Source organism: Emiliania huxleyi, assembly GCF_000372725.1.
Source record: "Emiliania huxleyi CCMP1516 chromosome Unknown EMIHUscaffold_21, whole genome shotgun sequence".
Lineage (NCBI taxonomy): Eukaryota > Haptophyta > Isochrysidales > Noelaerhabdaceae > Emiliania > Emiliania huxleyi.
Window position 1 is genome coordinate 482,616 of NW_005200507.1, and position 22,659 is coordinate 505,274.

Consider the following 22,659-nt stretch of genomic DNA (forward strand, 5'->3'; position numbering starts at 1 on the left):
CCGGGGCGGTGGTGGCCGCTGAGCAGCAGGAACGCGAATATGATCGGAGCCGGTTCGGCGAGGTTCTCATTGAGGCGCCCGTTGGCTCCCTCGTCCATCTCGCCGGCCTCCCCGGCGTGGCCGTCCCCCCCCCCCCCCCCCCGGCCGCCCCCCCCCTCACGCCGCCGCTGCTGCTCCTGCTGCCATAAACAAGACGACCAGCGACACACCACCGATAGGCAAGCTCGTCACGCTCTTCCGGCTCAAGCAAGGCGACTTCTCCGGCTCCGCGGCGGGCTGCGACATGTCCACCTCGCTGCTCGAGGCAATCACCAAGCTCTGGCTCTCCTCCCCCGCCGACGACCTCTCGGCCGAGCCATCCTTGCTGAGACGGGCGACCGAGGCGAGGAGCAGCGACGGCAGCGAGCCCTCCTCCTCGAGGGGCCACCAGCACTCGCTCGGCAACACGCTCGGCAACTCGCGCAACAACTCGTGGACCAGCATGGACCAGTTCAACCCGAACCGGATGCGCTCGCGCCGCAAGCGTGCCATCCTGCTGGCGGTGCGTTGGGACCGGCGACCGCTCTCTGCAACGAGTCCGCCCCCATCCCCGCCGCCGGCGCTTGCTGAGCCTCCCTTCCGCCCGCGGCGTAGGCCCGACATCCTCGAGCGGATCCTGCAGCAGCAGCGGGAGACGGCGGGCGAGAGTTGCTGGAGCGAGGCGCACACCGCGGCGCTGCAGTTTGCCCTCTCCCTCCACAAGCCAGGCGTGATCAAGCACCTCCTCGAGGCGTCGCAGCAGACCATCTCGCTCAAGGACGTCAACCTCCTGGATCTCTACGGCAACGTCGACGGGCTCGGCTACCTCGCCTCGCAGCCCGCGCTGCAGAAGGTCCTCGTCAGCTCGCTCACCGCGCCCCCGCCCGCCCGGGCTTCCATCCAGGGCAAGAAGGCGTGCTCGCGGCCGCACGACACGTACAAGGATTCTATCGCGCCGTGGCTGGGGTCCACTTTCGCCATCGAGCTGCAGCGCGACGCGGACCTGTCCAGCGAGCCCACGTACGCGCAGCTCTTTTACTGGGCGGTCCTCTCCGGCGACTGGGCGATGGCGCGCCTCTTTTGGAGCCGCTGCTCGGACCCGACTCGGACGGCGCTCGTCGGGTCGCACATCTGCCGCCGCATGGTGGCGCACGGCGTGTCGCAGGCGAGCTTGGTCCGAGAGCACGCCACCAAGCTCGAGGAGATGGCCATCGGCATCATCGACGCCGCCGAGACGCCGGCGGAGGCGGCGGCGGTGCTCGCGCACAAGGACGGCAAGATGTCGGTCCTCGACCTCGCGCTCAAGTTCGAGATGAAGCGCTTCCTCACCAACCCAAACTGCCGCGCCATCATGGACAAGTGGTGGTCCAGCGGCGACAGCGGCGGCGGCGGCGGCGGCGGCGGCGGCGGCGTCTCTCCTGCTACGGAGGTTGGCTCGCTGCGGCTGCTGATGCACGCCGTGCTGCCCTTCACCAACCCGTACTACATCGCGATGGCCCGCGAGGCGGTCGCCTCGTGCCTGGGCCGCCGCGGCCCCAACGAGTCCGGGCCCACGCTGCACAGCGGGTTGACGAGGGAGGCATCGGCTCTCCTCAACAGGGCGCGGGCGACCATCGCAGGCATGGACTCGATGAGGATCGGGCAGGCGGAGCGCGAGCATGCCCTCAAAGACCCGCCCCTGACCGCGTCGCCGACAGCCGGCTCCCGCAAGTTTACGACGATAAGCGGGGCCGTGCAGGCCGTGCAGGTCGCGGCGCGCTTCTCCAACTCGACCGAGCGGAGCGCGAGCAAGGAGGAGGATGCCAAAGAGGCAGCCGTCATGGCGTCACCGACCTCCTTCTTGGCCGCCACGCCAGCCGCTCTCGCCGGCACGAAGCCGCTGGGCCGACCTTTGGTTCGGACGAGTTGTGGCGCCTCTGCCACCCCAGGTGGCCCCTCGAGCGAGCGATCGCGAGCAATCATCGCGACGCAACGGAACCTCCGAGACCGGGCACACGACAAGCGTAGCGAGGCGAAGCGGACGCAGGAAAACGGCTTCTACTCGGTCCCGGGCGTCGTGTCCATCCTTCGGCTCGCCTCGCACATCGCTTTCCTCGCGCTATACGCGCACACGCTCTCCCAGCTCGACCCGTCGGGAGGGGCTCTGGGCGGAGGGGCTGAGCAGAGGCCGCCGCTCTCCCGCAGCGAGGCGAGCTTCCTGCTGTGGGCCGTCTCCATCACGCTCGACGACGTCGTCAACGACTTTGACCCGGACCTCGAGAACATGGTGCCCCTCGTGTGCTACACACACACACACACACACACGCACACTTCTCTCGCGTACACAGGATAGCACAACGTCTCCGCTGTCCTCGCGCCGCAGGAGCCCGCCAGCGGCACCACCGCGAAGATCGGCGACGCGCTGCTCTTCGTCGCCGTGCTCGCCCGCGCTGGGCCCGGCCCGTGGTCTACCTCGCGCTACGAGGTCTACGCCGCGCTCCTCTCGGTCACCGTCATCCCCGTCACGCTCCGGCTCGCACAGCTCTCTGGGGCTGGCTGCGCGCAGCGAGAGCCGCCCTCTCACCCACGGCCGTGTGCGTTTGCCCGCAGGCTCGTCGAGTACCGCGCCGCTCTCTCGCCCGAGATCGGCGTCCTCTTCATCATCATCAAGAAGATGTCTGCCGACCTGCTCGTCTTCGCCGAGATCTTCACCGTCGTCCTCGTCGGCTTCGCTCTCGCCTTCGTCGGCGTCTTCCAGATGCACCCGCCCGCCGACGCCGGCCGGCGATCCCTCGGCATGGCGAGCTCCGACGAGCTGCTCTTCGGCGCCTCGGAGCTCGACGACGTCTTCGGCCCAAAATCGCCGATCATGACCCCCTTCTGGCGGGCCCCGCTCTTGCCTCCGCCCCTCCGCCTCGGCCACCCCCCGACCCGCCACCCCGTTCCTCCGCAGGGCCGTCTTTGGCGCCTTCGAGGTGGACGACCTCATCGACGTGCCGGCGATGTACCCCTTCCTCCTCTGGACGTATGTGAGCGCGAGCTGTTTGCGCGGGCGGCCGGCCGCGAGACCCGCAGCTCACAGAAGGCCGCTTCCCGCCCCCGTCAGGTGCTCGTCAGCTCGGTCGTCATGGTCAACCTGCTCGTCGCTATGTTCTCCGACACGTACACAAAGGCCGCGCGCCGTCGCCCGTGCGCGGCGCCGAGTCCGGTACGCTAGCCTCAGGCTCGTGTGTCTCAACAGGTCTTCTCGGGGGCCGAGGAGGAGTTCCGCTACCAGCGCTACCAGCGCATCTTCCTCTGCAAGCACGTCTTCAACCCGATCCCGCCCCCCTTCAACATGCCCATCCACGTCTTCGCCACGCTGCGCCTGTGCTCGGGCCTCCTCTCGCGCGCATGCTCGGGCCTACTCCCGCGCAGCGAGCAAGCGACCTCCCGCGACTTGGAGATCGCCACCCCGGAACCCTCTCTCTCTCTTCGACGCTCGAGCGTCTCGCAGCACGCGTGGTACGGGACAGATGCGGACGGGGGCCTAGACCAGGCCCCCCTGCCCGCCGAGGCCAAGCGGCTGCAGAAGCGCTTCTCGGACGGCGAGGCCGCCAAGCGGAGGTGTGCTGCCCCATCTTCCCGTGTTGAGGCCCCGCCCTTCCTCCAGCCTGCGCACATCTCTCCCTCGCCGCCCTATCGGCGCAGGCAAGACGACCTGCTCACCGAGATCCGCGCCGTGGTGCAAAGCGGCACCGCGGAGCAGCGCCGCCGGCTGGAGGCGCCGCCCGCGGCCTGGCCACCAGTAGCCATCTCTCAGCGAGGGAGGGCCGAGGCTGCGGCCTCGCTAGCCGCCTCGCTCGCGCCTGCTCACCTCCACTCGCGGCCCGCGCAACCAGGCGCTCGGCGACCAGATCCGGGGCACGCAGCAGTCGCACGCGGAGGACCTCCGGCGCATCAAGAACGAGCTGCGCGGCGAAGAAAGCGGTCTCGCCGGCAGCAGTGATCGTCGCAGCAACTGCAGTGTTAGCAGCGACATCACCCCGCCGCTGCCTTCGCCAAAAACGCCCGCTACATTTCCCGCTCCGAGCCCCCTCTCTGAGCGTCTCGCGTTGCCAACGGCGGCCGGCTTGACGCTGGACCTGGCGTTGAAGGCGTCGCCAGTGAACTCACTCAGCGACCTGGGAGAGAAGAGCAACGACAGGCCGGATAGCGCCGCCGCCAGCTCGACCGCCAACCACGCTGCAGTCGACACCCCGGACGCGCCGCCGCTTCTAGCGGGCGACAACAGCCTCGAGACACGCCGGGCGAAGCACAAGCGAGGATTCTCTGCGAAGCTCAAGCTGGCCGGGCGGTAGTCACGCCGCGAGCTACCAGACGGACCGCCGCCTTAGGAGGGCGAGGTCGGGAGAACCCGAAAGGGCAGTGGGCGCGGCGCGCGGAGGCTCTCTTGGTACAGCTGTCGTGTGCCGCGGGAATGCCACGTGGGGCTGGGAAGGGGGGAGCGGGGATCGAGAGCGGGGAGGACAGCACGAACGCTAAGCTACGCGGCGGAGGGAGGAGGTGTCCCCTGTGTGTGTGCCATGTGCGTGTGCCAGGCGGCCGGCCATGCCGTCGGCGCACGCAAGAGAGAGAGAGAGAGAGAGAGAGAGAGAGAGAGAGAGAGAGAGAGCGAGAGAGAGAGAGAGAGAGAGAGAAAGAGAGAGAGAGAGAGAGAGAGAGAGAGAGAGAGAGAGAGAGAGAGAGAGAGAGAGACGTGTCCGGTCTCTATCACAGCGTCCAACGCGCGACCCTTCTCCCCTTCCTAGAAGATTAGTGGAAGCCGAGATATCTAGATATGTGTGTGTTGTGTCTCTGTCATTGGACATTGGTCGTGGTGACTGCAGTGTCAGTGTATGGCGTGTGCGCCATTATGATAGGAGGGGCACTGCGTCGACTGGGCATTTTACTTTTTTGAGTCTGACAGCCTCGGCGAGGTTTCGCGTTTTCACACCCAAAGGACGGACACTAAGTGAGGCGGGGGGGTCGCCCCGGTGCCCCCCGCGCGCTGGCCGTGCCAAGGTGGTGGAACAGGTAATAGGCAATACCAATAGCCAATAGGGGTGCGGGGGTCATGCTCATGGGACATGGGTAAGCGGCGCCCGGGGGGTACGCTTACGCCTTACGGACGCTTACGGGGGAAGGACCCTCAGTTGACCAGGGGTTGTGCGCCGGGCCCTCCTGCTCGGCGCCAGCGAGTAGACATGTTGTCATCAACACCTTGTCAACAGAGTAGACGGATCTGACCTCGGGGCCGATGTGACCAAGCGCTGGTAGCGTGGTATGGTCTCACAGTGTGCCGGCAGTCGCCGAGCACTGTCGCTCACACAAGCCGCAGCACAAGTGACTGCGGGCCGGTGAGGGCGAGCCCATCGCTGTGGCAGCTGTGGCAGCCCCGCACAGTAGGCTGTGCCAACTCGTGTGCAGAGCGTGTGAGTGAGCCAACAGACGGGAGCTGCTCTCCAGGCTTCAGGCGCATAGAGGTTAGAGCTGCATGCCACCGAAGGCGCTGTCGAGGTTCGCCGAGCGCGGCGCAGGTTCAGGGACACCGCCACTGCGCGTTGGACTTTTCACTCCGGACAAAGAGTTGTGTTGGTTGTTGGAGTTCCCCGCCACAGCACACACACTCTCGTGAACACCTCTGTAATGACTAATGTGTAAACATATACTACGAACTAGCAACTACGATCTACGTATACATTATCTAGTACTTTATTCGTCCAACGCGGCTCCCACTGATCATGTGGCGGGCCGTGGCGAGCCCCGCTTTCTTTGTGCACGCTCGATCGCCTCGCGCGCCTTGAAGAGACGCCGCTCGAGCTGCGTGAAGCCGTGGTGCTGCAGAAAGTCGCGCAAGTGGGGCAGCTCCGCCGGCGGCGCCGGCAGCGCGCCGCGCAGCTCCTCGGGGTCGACCCCGCCGACGGAGGCGTCGAGCTGGACCAGCTGGCGCGCGAGGCGTGCCTGTGGTGTTGGGCGACGGCTGGGGGTAGAAGGGCGGGTGTGAGGGCGGGTCGGAGGAAGCAGCGCGTCGGGCGGCGACGGCGGTGGCGTCTCGTCGCGGGCTGTGGGGGAGAGGAGGGGTGGCGAGGTGTCCTGCTCTGCGTGCGCGATGAGCGCGTCTCTCCGCTTCGACTTCTTCATCGACGGCGCGGCGGCGAGGACGGCGTCCAGCGTGCCGTGCTCGCCGAGCAGCTTTGCGGCCGTCTTTTGGCCGACTCCTGCGGAGGAGGGGCAGGGCTCTCCACGCCCCGCCTTGGGGCAGGGAGAGAGCCGCAGCGGCGAGCTGCAGAGCGCTGGGCGGGGCGCGCCTGGCACGCCGGGCACATTGTCGCTCGCGTCGCCAACCAGCGCGAGCAGGTCGACCAGCTGGTCCGGCCGGACGCCGTGCTTGGCTTGCACCGCGGCGGCATCGAGCAGCACCTTCTTGCGGTCGTCAAACACAGTCACGTTGGTGGCGTCCAGGGCGCCCGCGTCGCCGCCGCTGTCGCCGCTCACCAGCTGGAGCAGGTCCTTGTCCGAAGTGACGATCGACACCGCGGCCGCGCCCTCCGAGCGCGCGAGAGCGACCGCGCACGCGATAAGGTCGTCCGCCTCGACCCCAAAGCGGGAGATGGTCGGCACGCCGAGGCACTCGGCCGCCTCGCGGATGTGGCCCATCTGGGAGCGCAGCGCCGGAGGCATGGGCGCGCGCGTCTCTTTGTACTCTGGCAGCATCTCCACGCGCCGCGCCGGCGCTCCCTCGTCAAAGACGGCGAGCATGCGGTAGCCGGGAAAGACGTCGCGCAGCTGGACGAGCTTGTTGCAGAAGCCGAGCAGCGCCTGGGCGGGCTCGCCCTGGCGGGAGGTGAGCTCGGGCATCGCGAACTGCATCCGGTACGCCAGGTTGTGGCTGTCGATTACGCACAACCCAGACCGCCGGCTCGGGTCGGGCACAGCGCAGGCGGCGAGAGCGGATGCGCGGCGCGAGACGTGCTGCACGGCTCGTGGCGGACGCGAGGCGAGCGCGAGAGCCGCGAGCGTCAGCGACGACGACATGACATTTTTTGCTGGTGTGAATCACGCCCGCTGAAAGGCATTTTCATGCTCTATTGACTGGCGCAAAAATCCCCCGCCAACTGTTTTCACAGCGTTTGTGATGCTATGTCCGCGGGGAAAACAACAAATCGCTTCAACTGTGAGGCTACTGACTGCACTCCAAGTGCTCCAAGTGCTGTGTGTGTGTGATACTCACTCACTCCAAGTGCTGCAAGGCCTGCACGGCCAAGTGCTCCAAGTGCTCCAAGTGCTCCAAGTCAAGGTCGTCTCTCGCGGCTGGTGCGCTGCTTTAGCTCCCCGGCCCTGGATGTGAGGTGTTACCGACCGCACTCCAAGTGCTCCAACGGAACGTCCACGAGTGCGGTAGCGCGCCTCGCCGGCAAAATAATAGTACTCGTCCTCACAACACACAACACACAAGCACACTACTGCAATTCACCCTCATTTGTGTCGATTAGCAGTTCGAGCCCGCGGAGCTCACCCCGAGGTAGGTGGTGTGGTCGAGGACGGAGAGCTTGTAGCCCGGGACGCCGTCGTTGCAGGCGCCAGCGCCGGCGCAGACCTCCGCCTCGCCGCCTCCCGAGCCGGGCGTCAGCCAGACCTGCGTGCCGGCGTGCTGCCACTGCGACTGCGGCCCGGGCGGCATGTGCGGGATCGAGTCGTGCATGTTGGTCACGCGCCACAGCTTTAGGCCGCGCCGCGCGAGGGTGGCGTCCGCGCTCGCCGCAAAGGCAGGGTTGCCCACCCTCGGGCCCGCGAAGCTGTAGAGGAGGGGCGGCAGCGAGAGGGCGGAGAGGGAGCCGTCGGCCGCCCACTCGGCCGCCATCAGCGTCGCGAGCGAGGCGCCGCAGGAGTGGCCGGTGACGACCAGCCGGTACGTCGGGTGCTCGGCGAGGAGCGCCTCCACGCCCTGCCTCACGCGCCCCCGCAGCTGCACCCAGCTCTCGCCCCAGCCGTGGTGCACCCTCTCGCCGCACGACCCGCCCGCCACGTCGTCCTGCCACGTCTGGAAGTTGGTCGTCCAAGCCCCGAGGTCGAGGTCTCTCGTCCCGCGAAAGGCGACCACCACCCACCGCTCCTGGGGCAGCACGAGCAGCGCGGCGAGCTCCGGCCCGTCCTCGACAGGCGGCGCCTGGGTGGCGAAGCGGGCAACCTCGCCCACGAGCGAGGCCGCCTTCCAGTACGCCTCGCAGCTCGGCATCCCCGGGTTGCAGCTCGAGGCGAGGAGAGTCGTGTTGACCGGAGGCGGCGCCACGGCGTCGCAGCGGCCGCAGCTCCACGCCTGAACGCCGCTCACGCTGCACAGCATGGCCGCGTTGAGCTGCATCAGCAGCTTCGCCGCGCGCTGGTCGAAGGGAGGGCTCACCACGGCGGGAACCTCACCGGCGGGCGCGTGGCAGCCGTCGTCGAGCGGGAGCGAAATGGTGCGCGGGTCGCTGGGAAGTGGATCGGTGTGCAGGAGCGCCAATCTGACCGAGCGCGTGGCGGAGTCCAAAGCGCCGCCGAGGGCGTCAAAGATCAGTGCCCGGCGCGGCGCTCTGCCGCTGAGAGCGAGCCCACAGAGAGCCACCGACGTGGCGAGGAGCAGGAGCGTGCGGCGGCGGTGGTGGACACGAGGCGGCGAAATCATGCGAGGCGGAGCAGAGGTGGTGCGATCGAGCAGGCAGTGAACTAGCGGAGGCAGCAGCGGCAGCAGCGGCAGTGGCGGCTGGAGGCGGAGGCAGCAGCGACAGCAAGGGGGGGCAGGCCCTGGGGCTCCTGGCAACCCTGAGAGAGCTTGAGCGCTTGAGCACTTGAGCACTTGATAGGAGGGCGCCTGTGAACAGCCTGGGTCTAAATTTAGTGCGTGTGAATGAACTTTAGTGATAGTTTAGTGCGCTATTTAGTGCGTGTTCGAGTGCGTATATAGTGCGACTTTAACGCAAATTTAGCGCAAATTTAGCACATATTTAGCACATATTTAGCACATATTTAGTGTGTTTTATCTCCAATTAGCAATTTAGCGCCACATTTAGTTCACTTTAGGTGCGGGCAGCTGCAGTACATTTAGTGTGGGTCCCGCATCTTTAGTGCGGGCACGCACCTTTAGCACGGCTTCCCGGCCACACCACAGCTAGCCAGGGCCGCGTGCTTTGCTCCTTGGCTGCCAACCAAGAAAGAATGCACCGCAGGAGATGCCTGGCTGGCCCCTGCCCTCATGACCCAAAGGCAGGCTCCCAGTGAGGCTAGATATGCCGCCCTCCAGAGCAAGATCTCCCGACTGAGCACAGGCACAGCACCGATTCAGAGGAGGACCAGCACAGTTGAATGCGCCACCGCAAGCACCACCTCCGACCGCACAACCCATGCTGTGCCCGTGACCACCAGCTGTAATAGAGTAGAGGTGAGGGTCGGTCTTGGAATTTCAAAACCAATGTTGAACCAAAGGATGAAGGATCCAGACCACGATGACAGAAACGGCCAAATGGCCATGATCCATGTAGTCACCGCAAGCAGCTTTACATACGCGTGTACTCGTAGCATGTTGGATCCAGCCCCAGCCATGCACCTCCTCCTAAGTGCAATGGCAAATACACCGAGGAAGAAAATGCTCAATAGCTCGATGCCGATGCTATGCACTATACGCTCGAGGCACGGGAGGATGACTGCTTGCAGAATCACACTGTGCACGTGAGCATCAGAGTATGCCGGCCCTTCACGAAACTAAGGAGGATGCGCTTGGCAAACGTTTTGCCGCTCGGCGGGCCCGGAGAAGAGCCCGGAAAGCACCTTTTAGGCTGATATTCAGCTGAAGAACCTTCGCTCGGTTGGGGATGGGACGGGGAACTTTTGCGAGTGGGCAGGGAACTGCAGGGGGAGAGGGGGAGGGAGGCCCAGCGAGGGGCTGCGGCTGGATCCTACTGCGCGGCCGGACTAAAGACGCACTAAACCTCGCTAAATCTGGATGTAAAGTCGCGCTAAATTTGCGCTAAATTTGCGCTAAATTTGCACTAAAGTTGCGCTAAATTTGCACTAAATTCGCGCTAAAGTGCACTAAAGATGCAGTACATAAACACTTCACACCGCACTAAATTTAGACCCAGGCGCCCTCCTTGATAGGGTCGATTCCGCATGGTACGGGACCCTGGAGAGCTACCCAATGGGTGCCTGGAGAGGGGTACCCTGGGTGGGTGGGGCCAGACCGGCTTGTGTCGGAGAAGAATTTACTTATGGGATGTTAGGATCTCTGTCTGGGGAGAGGCGGGGGCCCCCGGACGGAGGCACCGTGCGCCGCGCCGCAGTGCGGAAACGGGGCCGGCGCTCATACTCGCTCATACTACCGACTTCCCGATTAAGCTAGGTTAATCAGAGGCGGAGGCAGCTTGTCGGTGGAGACTTGTTTGTTCACACCGGTGTGTGTGCCTTGCCTCCTTTAGGTGCTTTTAATACGTTCTGATTCTTGTGCTGATACTTGCGTCCGAGACTGCTTGCGTTAGCCCTGTGGGTTTTCTTTGTGTCGGCGTCCTGTCTCGGTGCGAGTTGTTCCCCTTTGGGTTGGACCTCATGTTCCCCTTACAGACAGCAGTCAGTGGCGGTCCGCTCACTGCGGTTTCTCTTGCTGCCGGCTGTCCGCCGAACAGAGTTTGTTTGGTTTGTCTGTTTTCTTTCTTTTCGGTTTTTTTAGCTGGCCGAGTCAACCCGAGAGGCGAGACTGCGTCACCTGTTCCCACAGCAGGCAACAACGAGTTGTTTAGTATTGCTAAAAATCTCTCTCTTAGCAGGCTGGAAGTACCTCGCCCAGGTTGCTCCTTGGTGCTTGGAAGAATTTAACTTTCGGACGAGATTGGGCATAGCACGGGAAATACGAAATGAACGGTATTCCGTGAACGGACAACGGTATTCCGTGAACCGATTTAGGCGCTGCTACGTGCTAGCGACAAGCGAGAGGCCCTGCCCATCGCGCATGTTCTCCTCGAGTCTCGCCGTTTTCGCGGATATTCCGAATTCCCTTTATTCGAACTCAATTTCCGTGGTGGTGCAATCCGACGCGGCACAAGTACGCAGGGGAAGAGAGTGTGACACTGACACACTGTGTGTGAGAGAGAGTGGGAGATTTTTAGATTATTGTTTGTTTCGATGTACGATGACGATGTTTTACAACTACAAGTACAAGTGTGGTAGAAAGAAGTAGGAATTCCATGCCTACGACGACCCGCGACACAACTATAGCTCCGACACGCACTGGCTAAGCCGTCAGCGCGTAAACCATGCACATTCATGCCAGCACATGCCCCGGAGAGAAACAGAGACTCTACTGCCGCGGCTCCACCTCCACCACGACGACCTTCCACCCCTCCCGCTCGACCTTGAGAGTCCTGCCCGTCGGCTGCAAGAAGGTGAGGGGCGGGAAGAGGACCTCCGCCTCCGCGGGGAAGGCGGAGAGCCACGCGAGGTCGGCCCCGCGGTCAATGAAGCTCACCGTCCTCACCTTGAGCAGCAGCGAGCACGGCGAGAGCGAGTAGCTCATCGCCACCCCGATGGACGTCGTCGTCGACATCGGCGCCAGCTCCGTCCCTCCCGACTCGAGGAAGCCGCTCGCCGCCTCGACGTTCTTCAGCCCGCGCCACAAGTCGACCGTCGCCGTCGCGCGCTCCGACTCGGCCTCGACTGCGCGCAGCATCGAGATGGCCTCGCGGATGAAGTTGACGGTGATGGGGAAGGCGTGCGGCCGCCGGTCGGGCGACGTGTCCCGCAGCGGCGAGTTGAGCGACCTGAACGCGGCGGTGGTGTAGAGGCGGAGGGCGAGGACGTGCGGCAGCTGCAGCTCGGCGGTACGCGCGGCCGGGTGGCGCATGAAGTCGTCCAGCCGCATCCCCCCCCCGTCGGCCGCCCGGCGGCTGGGCAGCAGCTCGCCGCGGGCGTCGCAGTCGCGCTTGAGGTCGCCGTTGTCAAACGCGAGGTCCGAGGAGCCCGCTCGCATGGTGAGGCAGTAGTGGAGGCACTCGCGGTCGCAGGCCGTGCCGCTCGCCTCGAACTCGGCGGCGATGGCGGCCACGCCCTTCGAGTAGGACGGCATCGCGAACTCGAGCTTGTCGACCCGCATGTAAAAGTTGACCCCGAGAGCCGCGTCCTTTGGCTTGCCAGTCACCAGCTGGGTCGCCTCGCCCGCGAAGCGACCCACCGCCTCCTCCTTCGCCTGCGCCTCCACCGCCGTCTCTAGGCTCCGCGCGATTTCGGCGCGGACCGAGACTGCCCGCCCGTCCTCGCGCTTGGTGAACATGTCGCTGTCGAGCGAGCCGGAGCGGCGAGAGAACTCGAGCAGCAGGTTGAGCGTCACGACGACCTTTGGGACGCCGAAGCAGACGAGGAGGGCCCAGAAGCCGGAGGGGTAGAGGTCCGAACCGATGCCGACGATGCCGGCGATGACGAGGTGCACGAAGATGAGGATGGCGTCGCAGCAGAGCACCGTGGACGCCAGCTTGACGCGCCACGAGAAGCCGCCGTCGGCGGAGGAGCGGAGCAGGTTGGGGGGCCACAGCGGCGAGGGCGCGCTGCGGCACGGCCTGAGCAGGTGCAGCAGCTCGAGGTTGCTCGCCACGATGACGGCGGTGAGCGAGGCGGCCGACGCGGCGAAGCCACGCACGACAAGGTCCTCTCCGATCCCCGCGCTGACACACGCCTCGTACCGCGACCCGTACGGGCCGAGGGAGTCGTGGCGCGTGCCGTTGCAGCTCAGCGAGTCGGGCCGCAGCGGGGTCTGCAGCAGGTGCACGTCGTCCTCCTGGCCGCCGTCCCAGCGCACCGTGCAGCTCAGCGACTCGAGATGCTCGCAGAGCCTGTGCTTGTCGCTGCCCAGGAAGGCTAAGATGCCGTAGTCGGTGATCGGCAAGCGGTTCCCGAGCGTGACCACGGTGTAGACCATGATGTAGAGCTGCAGCATCATCACCGGTGCGACACATGCGTACCACCTGAACTTGACGTACTCGATGATGCGGGACTTCTCCCTCCGCACAAGCCCGACGCTGATGGAGCGGAGCACAAACGGGAAAATCCCTGAGAGGAAGAGCAGGAAGGCCTGCCCGATGCACGACTTGACCCAGGCCGTGGTGAGGACCGTGCCCATCCGCCGCTGCGCGTTGAGGGTGGCCAGCACGACCAGCACCGTGATCTCGACGTGATAGGCGATGCCGAGCAGAGTCAGCACCACCTCGAGGCGCGACGGCCTGCCCGCAGCCGCGACTGCCGCCGCCACGTCGGCCGGGTCGTCGGCGGCATCCCTCGCCCCGACCCTCTTTTTGCTGAGGAGGTGCTCGTGGGCGACACAGACGGCATGGCAGAAGCTGGCGCCCAGCTGCGAGCAGAGGAAGAAGCCGAACATCGGCCAGATGCACCAGAAGAAGTTGAGCGTCTCAAAGTAAGCAAGTCCGGCGTCGCCCCGAGGCAGGGGAGCGACGGCCGGGACCGCGATCAGCAGCACGGCCTCGGGGACGACCCAGCACCACATGAGCTTGCGCCAGAGCTGGATCTCGGCGCTGACCTTTGCAGCCGACCAGCTGCCCTTGGCCTGCGCCTCGAGGTCCTCAACCGTCTCGGACCTCGCCGATGGCTCGAGCTGAGTAGCGGTCGATGATGCTGGCCCCGACGCCGTGCATGGCAGCATCTCCACACGCAGAGGCATTGCCGGGTGGGTACCTTGGCGCGCGCCTCAAATCATGATCGGCAGCAACTTCGAAAAAAGAAGAAAAAGCGGACGTTGGACGCCTGTCCTTCTCCGAGCCCTAGAACGGGCGGCCGTACTTTTTCTTCCGACTCGCGCGTGCTGGCACTTACACACACACGGAGACCACCGGAACCGAACGAAGCCGCCTAAGCTTCGCCACAAAAGTGGTTGCTCCGCCGCCGGACCGCCCTCTCCACCACCCTCGCCCAGGGATCTACAATGCTGTCTTAAGGTCCGACCTGTGGGCTCCGGCCTGCGCTCGGCACCGGGCACCACCTCGGTATACAAAATGCGCCTGCGGGCGGACCCTCACGATCACACCACCGCCTCAAATCAGGATTCGAGCTGTTTCCGGGGTAGGGTAGGGGCACGGTTTGGGGTAGGGGGGTAGGATGTAGGGGGGTCGGCCACCACTGGGGACGTCCGTTACATGCTCATAGGGGTAGGGGGGTCGGGGGTCGGGGGGGGGGAGGGTCGGGACCCTGCCTGCCCCCTATCCTACCCCGGAAACAGCTCGAATCCAGCCTGAATCGCCGCAACTTCGAATAAAAAGATTTCCGCTGTGCCCTCCGCGTGCGATGCCTCACCCTGGCAAAATCTCAAAGGAGGGGACGAGTCGGGGACGAGGGGACGCCTGTCCTTCTCCCAGCCCTAGAGCCATGCGCCTAGAGCGGGCGGGGTCCCTTTCCTTTTCTTCCGACTGGACAAAATTGCTAAAAATCTCAAACAACATTGCTAAAAATCTCTCTCTCCGACTGGCGCGTGCTGGCACTTACACAGGTAGACCACCGGAACCGGAGACGCCTAAGCTTCGCGACAAAAAGTAGTGTTGCGCGGACTTGGAGCACTTGGAGTGCAATCGGCAACCGACCGCACACCCAGGGCCGGGGAGCTAAGAAGCGCACCAGCGGGCCGGATGCTCGGGGACGGGTTGCGGGCAAGAGAGCCCTAGGCCTAGCCTAGCCCTAACCCTGGGGGGTGCGCGTTCGCCATAAAGTAAACCCCGTGCTCCGAGGGTTAGCTCCGCGCTCCGGGTTTCCCCAGCAGCAGAAAACGCCCCCTCTACTCGGAGCTAGTAGACACCTGACATGGACACGAACGACGCACACTGGACGGATCCCTTTATTTACCCTTCATGTCTCCTGAGTGAGTGAGGGAGGGTGTAGTCTGTAGAGGATGTAGAGTGTAGAGCGCTGTAGAGCTGTAGAGCTGTAGAGCGCTCTGGAGCGCTGTAGAGCTGTAGAGCTCTACATCCGCCGCGGGACGAACTGTCTGCGTTGTAGAGCGATGTAGAGGCGCTCTACAACGTGAAATCTCTACAACAAACTCTACATCATAAGCGGCGAACGAGGCACGGTCGCTCTCCGACATGAGGCGCGTTGCACTTGCCAGTGCTGCCCTGGCCTTCTGTCTGCCCGCCCAATGGGTGGCAGGTGCCTCTGCTGCTGTGGCATGCCTCACGGCTGCGACTGGCTGGCGCCTCGGCGCGTCAGCTCGGCTCGGCGTAGCGATAGTGGCCAGCGCAACTCGCTTGGACTCAGCGCTCAGCAGGAGCTCCCGCACGCGCTGGCGCGAGTCATGGCGCAGACAACGCGTCTGAATGCTCGCCTCGCCTCGCGCAAATGCGACCGTCCTCGCAGCCGACAGTCCACGGCCTGAAGCACAGCGACGAATGCGGCACCGGCGACGCATGGCAGGCTGGTCATGACGCAGTTATAGGGTGTTGTGTGCCGTCAGAGTGACTCTCTGTGTGTCAGGGATAGTCAGGGCCGTCCATCAGAGCTCCAGTAAGCTCGGAGACACCCCATTAGCGCGGCTCGACCTCTTTGAGTCACTGCCTTCCCGGCGGTTTGGCTGTAGAAGCTGTAGAGCCTCTACAACAAACTCTACAGCAAAATCGCGCTCTACATCGCTCTACAATGCAGGCAGTTCGTCCCGCGGCGGATGTAGAGCTCTACATCAGTCTACAGCGCTCTCCAGCGCTCTACATCTCTACAGCTCTACAGCGCTCTACACTCTACATCCTCTACACCCTTCGGTTAGGTTAGGTAGGAAGGTGAAGAACAGTCAGGCTCGGACTGGTAGGACACCAACGCGGTATGGGGTGGACGCGGGACAGATGATGACGACACGCACGAGCGACACACAGACACAAACAAGACACCCTTCCTCAGCATGTCTCCCCCTCCAGAAAGAAAACAGACACATCGCAAGAAGGATGAAAGGACGGCCGCCACGAGTTTCTTTTTTGCACGACACTGGGCACGCACGGGACTGACAAAACAAAAGTCAAAACTCGACAAAACACACCTAAAATTATTTTTTGTGCTGACGCGGGCCCAGCCCCTCGACGAGGTGACTAGGACCACCAAGAATTGGCTAGGGCTGCAGAAGCAGCGTATCTCAGTCGTTCTTCACACGGCCATCGCAGAGCAGATTGTGAATGAGCTTGCCTGCGGCGGGGGTTGGTCGAGTGCACGGAGCTAAGTGCCTCGCCGTCCTCGCAGGAGTCGCTTAGGCGGCTCCCGTGGTGTAACCTGTGTTAGTGCCAGTGCACACCAGTGACCAGTCCCGTGCCCAATAAATAAAACAGACAACCCAAGGGAGGGAGGGGAGGACGGCACGCCGCCACCACCACAGGGATTTTAAGGAGAGAAGTGCGGTGCTAGCCGTCGCCCACCCTCGGGCGTCTACCTCTTCCTATCTCTGTCCGCAGTTTCTCGGGATTCTCGCCAGGATTCTCGCCAGCGACCTTCATGCCACCTCGCGGTCGTCCCACTCTCGTCCTCGACCTCGTTCTCTCTCCTGCTGTTTCATCCTCTGACTCATCGGACATCGCTCTCCTCGGCCTCGTTCTGTACAGTTGTAGAGACGCCGCTGCTTCTCTCGCCTCTCTGTCCCCCTAAAAAGAAAGAAGGAAAGAAAATAAAAAAGCTAAGGGAGGGTAAAAAAGAAAGAAAGAAAACAGACCGGGAGGGATGGGAGGACGGCACGCCGCCACCACAAAGGGATTTTAAGGAGAGGGGTGTGGTGCAAGGGAGGGTGAGATAGGGTGGCAACTCCGCTCATGCCGTCGGACTTTTTTTTGGTTCGCGCGCGGCTGACGGAAGAAGGTCGCTCGTCAGTTCAAAAAGGGACGTCGCTGGAGCCTCCTCCACTGCCGCCCTATTTTCGCCCAGCAATGGCCGACTCCCAGGAGTCCTTCTGGGATGAAACGGACAACGCCACTCAGCTACACGCCGCGTTCGACGAGGCACAGGCGCACGCGCAGTCGAGGCCGAATGCGACCATCGCCACCGCCGCGGTCCTCTCTCCGCAGCCGGCGGCGAGGCCGAATGCGACCATCGCCACCGCCGCGGTCCTCTCTCCGCAGCCGGCGGCGAGGCCGAATGCGACCATCGCCACCGCCGCGGTCCTCTCTCCGCAGCCGGCGCTCGGTGCACCAGGGTCATCGAGCGCTAGGCCGTCGCCGCCGCGCCTGCCGCCTTCCTCCGAGGCGAGGCTCTCGCAGACTATGCCTCAGCGGCGCGTACCCTCGTCGCCCGCCGCTTCCTCCGCCTCGTTGCACTCCTCCTCCGCCTCCTCCATCGCGTCGCCCGCCTCTTCGTCTCGCCCGGGACCGGCATCCACGCCAGACAGCAGCTCATCGCTCGCGAGCCCGTTGTCGCTGCCTTCGCCGCTGCCGCTTCCCTTTCCCCTTCGGTTCGTGCTGAAGGCCGCCGGAGTGGCGAGAATCGACGCGGCGGCCCGGCGGTCGCTTCTCGACGCCTTCACGCGCGAGGGCTGGCCGGGCGTCCTCAGGGCCACCGCCGGCGGCAGGCTGCGGAACGTCAAGCGGATCGCGGTGCCGACGCCGCCGCCGGCGACCAAGGAGCCGGGCCGGCGGATGACTTGCGGCTATCGCGTGCGGTACGACCCCGAGACGGGCCATGTCGCGTGCCTGTGGCCGAGGCTGCGGCCCGAGACCAAGGCGGACCGGGTGCTCGGCGCGGACCAGCTGCTGCAGGTCGAGTTCGCGGGCGAGGGGCTGGAGCAGGTCGTCGGCGCGGGCGGCCGCCGGGGGGGCGGCTGCTTCAATTGCGGCGGCACCGGCCACTTTGTAAACGCTTGCCCGCGCCCGAAGCGCTTCAAGGCGGGATCAGGCGAGACGCCCATCGAGAAGCAGGAGCGGCTCATGGCGAGAGACGAGCTCAAGGAGAAGATCTTCCCAAGGCTTTTCCGGCTCGCTCTGTGCGACCGCACCTACGAGTTTGTCGGTGGCAAGGACGCCGGCAAGGGCGCCAGGCTGCCCGGCAAGGGCGGGATCGTCTATTTCCTCGCCGTAAACGGCCCGCCGTGCGACAAGCCGCCGTCGGGCTTTTGGACCGTTGAGGCGGCTTGGCGCGCGCTGGCAGACTTCAGGCGCTGCGCCACCGTGCCCAAGATGTGCGCGCGCCTCGAGCTCGCCTTTAGCGCCACGGCACCGGCGCTCGTGGAGGCCGACGGCCGCTCCTACCACGCGCTCGACTTGCGGGGCCGCTGCGGAGGCGTGTGGAGCCAGTTTCAGGGGTTGCTGGCGGAGGCGCTGGCGCGAGCGCGAGCGGGGAGCCGGCAGGGCGACATCTTTGTCGTCGCCGTCGACGACGTGGTGGGACGCCTCCCGAGCGGCGAGGCGGCCGTCGACCCTGCGGGCGGCGAGCACCTGATGACGGACGGCTGCGGCATGGCCTCGGCGAACGTGGTGCAGCAGATCGCGGCGGAGCTGGGCTGGACGAGCGTGCCGCTGCAGACGCAGCTGCGGGCCTGGTGGGGTGGCTCCCTCGCCAAGGGGGTGCTCAGCACGTCGGCCGTGCTGCCGCCGTCCACCATCCTCGTGCGCGCCTCGCAGATCAAGGTGGACGCGGTCGCGCGGGGCCCGCCGTGCGGCAATGGCCCGCACGCGGCGAGACCGCGGGCGAGCCTCGAGATCAATGGGCGACAGCGGAGGCCGTCGCAGGCGCACACCTCCCCCTTCCTGGTCCCGCTCCTCGAGGCGCTCGGCGGCCCACCCATGGTGGAGCTGCTGCTCGAGCTGCAGAGTGCTGCCGCCGAGCCGATGGCGAGATATCTGAAGCTCGTCAGCGAGGGGAGGGAGTTGAGCGACGACGACGTCGTCTCGTTGGCGAGGCAGGTGGAGCCGATGCCGGCGACGGCGGCGCTGCCGGGCTCGCCGACGCTGCTGGCCATGCTCATGACGCCCGGCATCGACACCCGCGACGAGCACGTCCGCTCCCTCCTCATGAGCGAGCTAAAGCGGCAGCTCGCTCAGCTGCGGCGCGGCCGGTTCGCCATCGCGGATTCGATGACGCTCATGGCGTCGGTCGACCACACCGGCACGTTAGGGGAGGGCGAGGTGGTCTGCCTCGAGCACGGCAGAGCCGCCGTACTCGGCCGCTGCTTGCTCTACAAGTCGCCTGGCATCCACTTGGGCGATGTGCGCGCTGTGCGCGCCGTGGCGCCGACGCCCGCTATGAGCGAGCACCTCGCCTTTGCGCCCGACGGGCAGCACGGGCTCATCGTGTCGTGTCAGGGCGAGCGTTCCGTCCTCGACATGATTGCGGGCTCCGACGCCGACGGCGACTGCTTCACCGTCCTCTTCAACGAGAGGCTGCTGAGCCTGCTGCCCGACGAGGCACTGCACCGCCCGTGGGTCAAGCAGGTGAAGCCGCCGCCGCCAATGGCCAGGCCCCAGCCGTCGCCGCCGAAACCACTCGCGTTGGGGCAGTCGGAGCTGCTGCGGGCCATGAAGGAGCACCTCATACGATTGAAGCAGGGCCACGATCTGGTGACGAAGACGAGCACGGCTTGGAAGGTCAACACGGACAAGCATGGGGCTCGGCACCACGACAGCCTCGTGGTGCTGGTCCATCTCAACATGGAGGCGCTCGACTCGGGCAAGTCTGGCGCGCTGCCGACGCTGCCCTCAAAGTTCCAAACCATCTCCTTGCCACCGCATCTGCAAAAGCCGCGCGGCGAGGGGGAGGCCGCGATGGGCAGGAGAGGCGGGCAAGCAGTGCGGGGCGCTGGAAGCGCGCTCTTGCGCATGTATGAGGCGGTCGAGTTCAACGTCATCACCGGCATCGTCGAGAGGCAAGAGTGCCCCCCTGTCTGGATCGACCCCGACCTAGCGCGGCTCGAGACCGAGGTGCCGCCCGACCAGCGGCGACCGTTGATGGACAAGTGGCTTGGCCGTGCCACACAGTACTCTCAGGACATCAAGGAGGACACCAAGGCTCGCGGCGGCGGCTTCGATTCCGAGGCTTGGATGCGCATCGTTGCCCACTACCGTGCCCTGCTCGTGGACGGAGAGGACTTGGGCGACCCCAGCGCCCAGCTGCGGTCCAACTGCTACGCGCTCTACGAGGCGATCTACCTCTCGCGAAGTAACGAGATGTGCGGCTGGTGCGCCAAGTGCCGCGAGCCGCCCGCGAGCCATCCGCGCAACTTCCGCTTCGTTTGGGCGGTCGCCGGCGATCTGCTCCTCTTCCTCAAAGCCACCAACCGCCGGCGAGCCACGCAGGCTGGCCTCGCCCCAGAGGCCCGCACCGCGCCCTCGATAGTAGACCCGGGCCGGTTCCATCTTCTGACGCAACGGAGAGATCGGCGCGCGATCCATCCGGACGAGACGGCGCCTGGGGAGGAGGAAGAGCTTGACCCGCTGCTCGCAGCGGAGTTGGCTGCTGGGTGATATTGCAATATGGGCCGGGCATTGTGTCGCTCGTACGTTGTAGCCCCGCGCGTGGGCCACACTCTAGCCCCGCGCGTGGGGGGTGGGGCGCAATAAACGTCCCGTCTCTCCAGCGTGTACTGGCCCGGGGTTGTGCGTTTAGGGATCCCTACGTGAAGCAGTCTTCTACACCAGATGTGTGATCGAGAGAGAGGAGCAAAGCCCACCAGGGTGCGTTTTGTTTTTTGTCTCTGCTGCGCAGCACTCTCGCGAGGGCAAGGTTTGTCCCCCACCTTTCTTTTTCTTCCTGGTACTTGGACGTGGCACGTGGCCGCACGTGGGAGTGCGGGCACACTGTCATCTCAGCCGCCTCACACCCAGGGCCAGGGAGCTTAATCCTTAAAGAAGCGCACGCAGCGGGCCGGATGATCGGGATCGGGCTGCGGCCGGGCAAGAGAGCCCTGGCCCTAGGGGGTGCGCCTTCGCAGGAGACGGAAGAGGGCCCTCGCGTTTCTTCCCGCTGGCGGGCGGACGTCGACTGAATTCTTCCGCTTGTGTTGTCCGGGTAGGCTTTCTGGCGCTTCCCGTCGCGCCATGGACAGCCTTCGGGCTGTCCTGACGCGGATGGTCGGCCTCGCCGTGCTACCTGCTTCGCTGCCCGGCAACGCGCCGGGTACGATCGACGACTTCTGTTGCGCTCCGCTCGAGACCATACGCGGCTGGCGCTTTGCGCTTGTGTGGGCGCTCACCCGACAGATCCTCGGCTGCCGCAAGCTGGAGGTGCCCGACGATACGCAGCTCGCGCGCCTCGCCGCCTCGCGCGCCCGCTACGTGCAGCGCGGCTGGGAGGAGGTCAAGATCCAGACGGCCGACGGCCTGCTCCTCGACGCGATGACGATCGAGCCCGGGCTGGCGCGTGCGAGGAGCGGCTCGCGGTACGCGCGTGGCGCGTCCAGGCGCGGCGGCGCGCCGCGGTGGGTCCTGTGGATCGGCGGCAATTTTCAAAAGTACGAGGACTGGCTGTCGTACTTTGACCTCTACTCGCGGGACGCGGACGTCGGCTTCGCGGCCTTCAACTTTCGCGGGGTGGGGGAGTCGGAGGGGGCGGTGCTGTGCTGCGACGACCTCCTCGCGGATGTGGCCGCCTGCGTCCGCCACCTGACGGAGCGGCACGGTGCGCCTCGCCGCGGGCCACGCCCTGCACGCCTCTGTTAGTCTCTCTCACCTCCGCGCCTCTCTCCTCCCTGCCTCTCTGCCTCTCTAGTCGCTCTGCCCGCTCCAGCGCCACGGGCTCCAGCCGCGGCGTGCGGACCTCTCCCCCTCCCCAAAGGCGTCACTGCCGACCGGCTGCTGCTCCACGGCTTCTCCCTCGGCGGCTCCATCTCGGCCCTCTACCTCGCCTCGCCCGCGGCGCCGCGCTGCGCCCTCGTCTCGGACCGCTCCTTCCGCTCGCTGCCGCACGCCGCGCACGCGCTCATCCGCGGGCGCGCCTCTCGCCCGCGCCGCGAGCCTTCCACCTCGCCCCCTCGCCCTCGCCCCTCGCCCCCCGCCCCCCCCCCCCCCCCCCACACCACCACCGCCCCGCTCGAACCCTGCCTCCATCCACCCCCTGTACTACCCTTCCACCGGCGTCGCCCGCCCGCAACACTCTCACCGGCCCGGCCCCCTCTCCCGCTGCAGGCCACACCGCGACCCACCGCCTCGCTCCCCTCGGCCCGCCGCCTCGCGGCCCGCCGACAGCAGCGGCGGCGGCACCGCGCTGCTCGCCTCCCTCGCCGCCTCCTTGTTGCCGTGGCTGCTCCACTGGCTCCGCGTGCTCGGAGGCACCATCGCGGTGGCGGCGCTGCGCGGGCTCGGCTGGGAGCTGCACGCCGAGGCTGCCCTCGAGCAGGTTGCCGGCCGCAAGCTCCTCCTCTACCACCGCGAGGACAACGTCGTCCGGTACGCCGAGGCGGGCCTACACGCGTCCCTCGCGCGGCAGGGCGCCCTCGAGCGGGACGCCTCCTTCCGGGCGATGGAGATCACGTCGTACGGCGCCGAGGGGTGGGCCGTGCACGACTTCCCGCTCTGCACCCACGAGCGCACATGGACCAACCTCATGCAGGGCGTCGCGTGGGCCTTCGGAGACCAGTGACCTTCTGTGTGAGCTGTGAGCTGGATGCTGGAATGGCGTCCCGTCGCAGACCCAGACGCGCGCGCGGGTACGCTGAGATCTGCATGT

The 22,659-nt window shown here is 65.5% G+C and overlaps 5 protein-coding genes across 5 annotated transcripts in view; 3 read left to right on the top strand and 2 right to left on the bottom strand.

Moving 5' to 3' along the window:
• EMIHUDRAFT_449985 (hypothetical protein) overlaps positions 1-4,337 on the top strand; it is a gene marked incomplete at both ends in the record, with an annotated part of 5,505 nt that extends 1,168 nt beyond the window's left edge. Inside the window, 13 exons of the mRNA XM_005780809.1 lie at positions 30-52; positions 219-871; positions 962-1,303; positions 1,448-1,912; positions 2,045-2,284; positions 2,381-2,529; positions 2,608-2,880; positions 2,951-3,026; positions 3,104-3,205; positions 3,239-3,346; positions 3,536-3,603; positions 3,688-3,784; positions 3,879-4,337. Of these exons, the coding sequence (XP_005780866.1) occupies positions 30-52; positions 219-871; positions 962-1,303; positions 1,448-1,912; positions 2,045-2,284; positions 2,381-2,529; positions 2,608-2,880; positions 2,951-3,026; positions 3,104-3,205; positions 3,239-3,346; positions 3,536-3,603; positions 3,688-3,784; positions 3,879-4,337 (3,055 nt within the window). The remainder of the gene's footprint in view (positions 1-29; positions 53-218; positions 872-961; positions 1,304-1,447; positions 1,913-2,044; positions 2,285-2,380; positions 2,530-2,607; positions 2,881-2,950; positions 3,027-3,103; positions 3,206-3,238; positions 3,347-3,535; positions 3,604-3,687; positions 3,785-3,878) is intronic.
• Positions 4,338-5,596: 1,259 nt separating this feature from the next.
• EMIHUDRAFT_463107 (hypothetical protein) lies at positions 5,597-8,839 on the bottom strand. The gene is made up of 2 exons (XM_005780810.1): positions 7,535-8,839; positions 5,597-6,990 (listed from the first exon to the last, which is right to left on the bottom strand). The coding sequence occupies exons 1-2, from the start codon at positions 8,681-8,683 to the stop codon at positions 5,758-5,760; spliced, it is 2,382 nt and encodes a 793-aa protein (XP_005780867.1). The 5' UTR covers positions 8,684-8,839; the 3' UTR covers positions 5,597-5,757.
• A 2,505-nt stretch (positions 8,840-11,344) lies between these two features.
• On the bottom strand, positions 11,345-13,711 carry EMIHUDRAFT_99931 (hypothetical protein; the record flags this gene model as incomplete). Its single annotated transcript, XM_005780811.1, has 1 exon — positions 11,345-13,711. One exon carries the CDS (start codon positions 13,709-13,711, stop codon positions 11,345-11,347), a length of 2,367 nt encoding a protein of 788 aa, XP_005780868.1.
• Positions 13,712-16,934: 3,223 nt separating this feature from the next.
• EMIHUDRAFT_99932 (hypothetical protein) lies at positions 16,935-20,459 on the top strand (the record flags this gene model as incomplete). Its single annotated transcript, XM_005780812.1, has 1 exon — positions 16,935-20,459. One exon carries the CDS (start codon positions 16,935-16,937, stop codon positions 20,457-20,459), a length of 3,525 nt encoding a protein of 1,174 aa, XP_005780869.1.
• Positions 20,460-21,032: 573 nt separating this feature from the next.
• On the top strand, positions 21,033-22,572 carry EMIHUDRAFT_204314 (hypothetical protein; the record flags this gene model as incomplete). Its single annotated transcript, XM_005780813.1, has 2 exons — positions 21,033-21,612; positions 22,262-22,572. The coding sequence occupies 2 exons, from the start codon at positions 21,033-21,035 to the stop codon at positions 22,570-22,572; spliced, it is 891 nt and encodes a 296-aa protein (XP_005780870.1).
• Between the last annotated feature and the right edge of the window lie 87 nt (positions 22,573-22,659).